General features: G+C 38.6%; 1 protein-coding gene across 1 annotated transcript; it reads left to right on the top strand.

Moving 5' to 3' along the window:
• The first annotated feature begins 632 nt into the window (after window positions 1-632).
• LOC124108067 (olfactory receptor 2Y1B-like) lies at window positions 633-1,773 on the top strand. The gene has a single exon (XM_046466434.2). The coding sequence runs from the start codon at window positions 653-655 to the stop codon at window positions 1,589-1,591; it is 939 nt and encodes a 312-aa protein (XP_046322390.1). The 5' UTR covers window positions 633-652; the 3' UTR covers window positions 1,592-1,773.
• Window positions 1,774-4,343: the final 2,570 nt, after the last annotated feature.

Below are 4,343 nucleotides of genomic sequence, written 5' to 3'. Positions count from 1 at the left end.
TTGGTGTGGTGACAATATTCATGAGCAGAAGAAAGCAGATGAGCACCCAGGAGTTAAACTTGTAATCTCAGCCTGGATCTAGTTTTAGATCTTAACACATTGAAACACTCTACCTAATAGGTCAAGAAGAGAAGCAAAGTAAAATAGAATAATAATGCCACTTTTTACACATTTGCATTTTAAAAGTAGTGCTCACATTATTAGCTGCTAATCCACATTAATAAACTCTGATAAGTAGGTAGGCATAAGAAGTTGCTGTGAAAAGTTGATATTACTTGTGATAAAAAAATCAAAAAAGATTATAAGAAAGTGTGTCAGGTTAGGTTCTCATCTCACTGCTGTGAGGGAGGCAATACATCATCTCTACTTTCAGACCAAGAGGCATCATATCCATCATATCCTGGCTAAAGTCTGGTCACAGATAGGCAATAGTGCTGTGGTTCAAACACAGATGACATCAATCATAATATAGTGATTTGGAGTCTAAAGAAAAGAGTCAGAATAGAAGACTGAACAGAAGTGAATTGAATAGCAAGGTATAAAATAAAAATATGGTTTTGGATGTATTTAGTTGTTATTGTGAAATGTTTTAACCCATGTTTCTCATAGGATCCATTGAATTTTCTTTTGCTGTTTGTGCAGGAGCAAGGCTATGGGAGGTTTCAATGCCAGTTTTGGAGAGGGCTTCATTTTGGTGGGCTTCTCAGATTGGCCTCAACTGGAACTCATCCTTTTTGTTTTTATTTCAATTTTCTACTCCCTAACTCTCATTGGTAACACCACCATCATTGCTCTCTCGCGACTGGACCCTCGACTGCACACGCCCATGTACTTCTTCCTCTGCCACCTCTCCTTCCTGGACCTCTGCTATACCACCAGCACTGTGCCCCAGCTGCTGATCAATCTTTCTGGACTTGACAGGACCATCAGCTACGGAGGGTGTGTGGCCCAGCTCTTCATTGTCCTCGCCCTGGGTTCCATTGAGAGTATGCTGTTGGTGGTGATGGCCTTTGACCGCTATGCTGCTGTGTGTCGTCCACTCCACTACACAGCCATCATGCACCCACTTCTCTGCCTGACTCTGGCTATTGCTGCCTGGATGGGAGGCCTCATGAACTCTCTGATTCAGACAAGCCTCATGATGGCCATGCCTCTCTGTGGCCTCCATTACCTGAACCACTTTTTCTGTGAGATGCCTGTATTTTTGAAGCTGGCTTGTGAGGACACAGAAGGCACAGAGGCCAAGATGTTTGTGGCCCGCGCCATAATCTTGGTCTTTCCTGCAGCACTGATTGTTGGCTCCTATGCACACATTGCTCAGGCAGTGCTGAGGATCAAGTCAATGGCAGGGTGCAGAAAGGCTTTTGGGACATGTGGGTCTCACCTCCTGGTGGTTTCTCTTTTTTATGGGTCAACCATTTACACATACCTCCAACCCACAGGCAGTTACTCTGAGAGTGAAGGAAAGTTTGCTGCCCTTTTTTATACTATAATTACCCCCATGCTCAATCCTTTGATCTATACCCTAAGAAACAAGGATGTGAAGGGGGCTCTGAAAAAGATAGCAGGAAGAGGCAGAAACTCAGGGTAGAAGAGGAAAGGGACATCAATACAATTTTGTATGGTAGGTCTTCAATTATAAAACCCAACCTGTTCTTGCAAGGCAGTTGGTTAGTAGAAAGGCCTTAGGGTTTTGGTTTCTTCTGTGTTTGGAAATGGGAAGAGAAAATATATTGAGATACTTGCTAGTTCAGGGTCTATGATCAATGTGCAAAAGGGACTAAGCATTTGTATTATAATGCTTGGGAAGTGGATGTCTTGTATCCACTTGTAGGTAGTGGGGATAGGTTCTTGACAAGTCTGAGAGTCAGAGTAAAATTAATTCAGTACTCCAATACCTTCCCAGCATCATGCCATATAGATCACACTGTAACCAAAGGCAAAGGACTTGGATTGAGGCTTACTCTTCTAATTAATTGTTACCCTGGACATGTCCCTTTACATCTTGGGGTCTGTTTTTAAGGTCTCTTGAAGTGGCTAGCCTTCTATAATACTTGGACCAAGTAAGAAGACAATGATCAGAGGTAGTTCATGAAGCATACAAAATGTCACTTACTACTCAAAGAAAAAGGCAAGATCATTGGGAGGCATTATGTAAAAGGAGGAATCAGTGTCTCATTGGGTGCACCTCCAGTCTCAGAAATGCTGCTTGGTGTCATAGACAACACATTTTCATGAAAGAGAAGAGAGTAGAAAAGAAATGGGCATAAGAAAAATGAGCCAAGAGGAAGTTAAATAGAAAAGAATAAAGAATAAATTAGAGCATCACAAATCAAGAAGAAAAAGAGAGAGGAGGGTTGGTGGGGAGAGAGAGAGAGAGAGAGAGAGAGAGAGAGAGAGAGAGAGAGAGAGAGAGAGAGAGAGAGAGAAGAGAAATATCTTTGTTTATAACCTTTAACAGTGTCCATAAATTTCACATTGAGTGAATCATCTTTTATTCCAAAACAATCATTATATTTGTTTGATATTTGGAAAACTTGTTTTGCAAATATTGTCATTAATCCTTACAACATCATTGTGAGAGTAGTAGTATTCCCTGCTTACTCATGGTAAGATTAAGTTTCCAATGGTTTAAGCAACTTATACATGTTCACATGGCAAATATGGAGTGAAGCTGAGACACAGGCTTCTGAGATTCTAAAGGTAATCCACCAGTTCTATTTTCTCAGAACAAAATTGTAATGAAGGAATATTTAGATTTGAAAGAAACATGGTTGGAGGGGGTTTAATGTACTTCACTGTTTCTGGTCAGTGTTCTAAACTCTTCTGATTTATTTACATTTTGGTCAGGGGCCATATTTTCCCCTTTCCAAAGGAATATATAGTTCAAGCATCATGCTATGCATTATACTACATCATCACACTTAATTCTTACAAAATGAAATATAGCTTTATTCCCTCTTCCTGTTAGTTTTACTTATCAGGAGACTGACTTATTTCAAATTACCCATACATTAAATGGAGACTCAATATTTGAATCTCTTATTCAAAATTTTATCTGCCTAAGAATCTATATTTTTTATATTTATTAATTCAAGACACCAACCAATAATCCACATGAAATAAATATTGTTTTTTTCTCTGTATACTTGTGTATCAAGGTCTAAATAATTTAAACATATGTAAAACCTGATAGAAGGCTTTATTTGAACAAACAGAACTGTATTTAATAAAAATTATTTTATGGTAATGTGTTGCTATTTTACTTAGCTTGCAGAGAATATAGCCACTCAATTATATTCATTGGAGCATGCACCTCATAGTCAAGAAATTTTAAGAGGCCACTGGTATATTTGGGCACATATAGCATTACTTTGTTACAAATCCTATCTTATGGGAAGCAAATGTCATCTCCATGGAAATCAACATCCCTTGGGTTTTGCTGGATCTTCTCACTCTGGCAATGGCTAATTGATCATCAGGGATCCTGGGTCCTCTAATCCTGACAGAGCCCGTGAATGACTTCTATAGTCCCTCAATTGGCAGTCTGATACAGGGAATTAAAGGTGATTTTCCTGCATGTAGTGGAATGTGAACACATTGGCATCCATTTCCTTTGGATTTTTTAATAGTTATTCATTAATTTTCAGAATACATTTTATTATTTATATTTCAGGCTCACAGCATGATATGGGATTCACTGAGTGAAATGGTCATCATGGTGAAGCACATTAACATATGTTTCATCACATGGGATACTCACATCTGACTTTTTTTGATGACAAGAAACCTATTTAACAAAAGTCCCTAACAACCCAATTTTATTAACTCTATCTTCATTTTGTACATTATATCTCTGGACTTGTTTGATCTACATCTCCCCATTTCTACCCAACTCTCTGCATATGGCAACCAGTGCTTTATTTTCCATCTCTGTAAATTTGACCCTAAAATTGAGATAGGGGCTGGAGTTGTGGCTCAGTGGTAGAGCACTTGCCTAGCACGCATGAGGCACTGGGTTCAATCCCTGGCACCACATAAAAATAAACAAAATAAAGGTATTATGTCCATCTACAACTAAAAATATTTTTTAAAGTGAGATAATGCCATATTTTCTTTCTATGTGTGGTTCACTCAGCATGTTTTCCTGGCTTATTCACACTATGTCCAATGACAGAATTGCTTTCTTTTCTTGAGGAAAGAATAATATTTCATTGTGACTACATATCACAGATTGTTTATTCATTTGTCCATTAATGGACACCAAGGTTGTTTCCACATCTTGGTTATGGTAAATAATACTACAATGGACATGATGTGAGGTGGTAATTTCATGTCCCAGA

The sequence above is a fragment of the Marmota monax genome, unplaced genomic scaffold (assembly GCF_021218885.2).
Source record: "Marmota monax isolate L192 unplaced genomic scaffold, Marmota_monax_Labrador192_F-V1.1 WCK01_AAM20220418_F8-fsc00331, whole genome shotgun sequence".
Taxonomy (NCBI): domain Eukaryota; kingdom Metazoa; phylum Chordata; class Mammalia; order Rodentia; family Sciuridae; genus Marmota; species Marmota monax.
This window is presented reverse-complemented; position numbering and strand designations above follow the sequence as displayed.

Bases quoted from the DNA above. Each gene is read 5' to 3' on its own strand.
- LOC124108067 (XM_046466434.2), top strand. From the start codon at position 653: ATGGGAGGTTTCAATGCCAGTTTTGGAGAGGGCTTCATTTTGGTGGGC.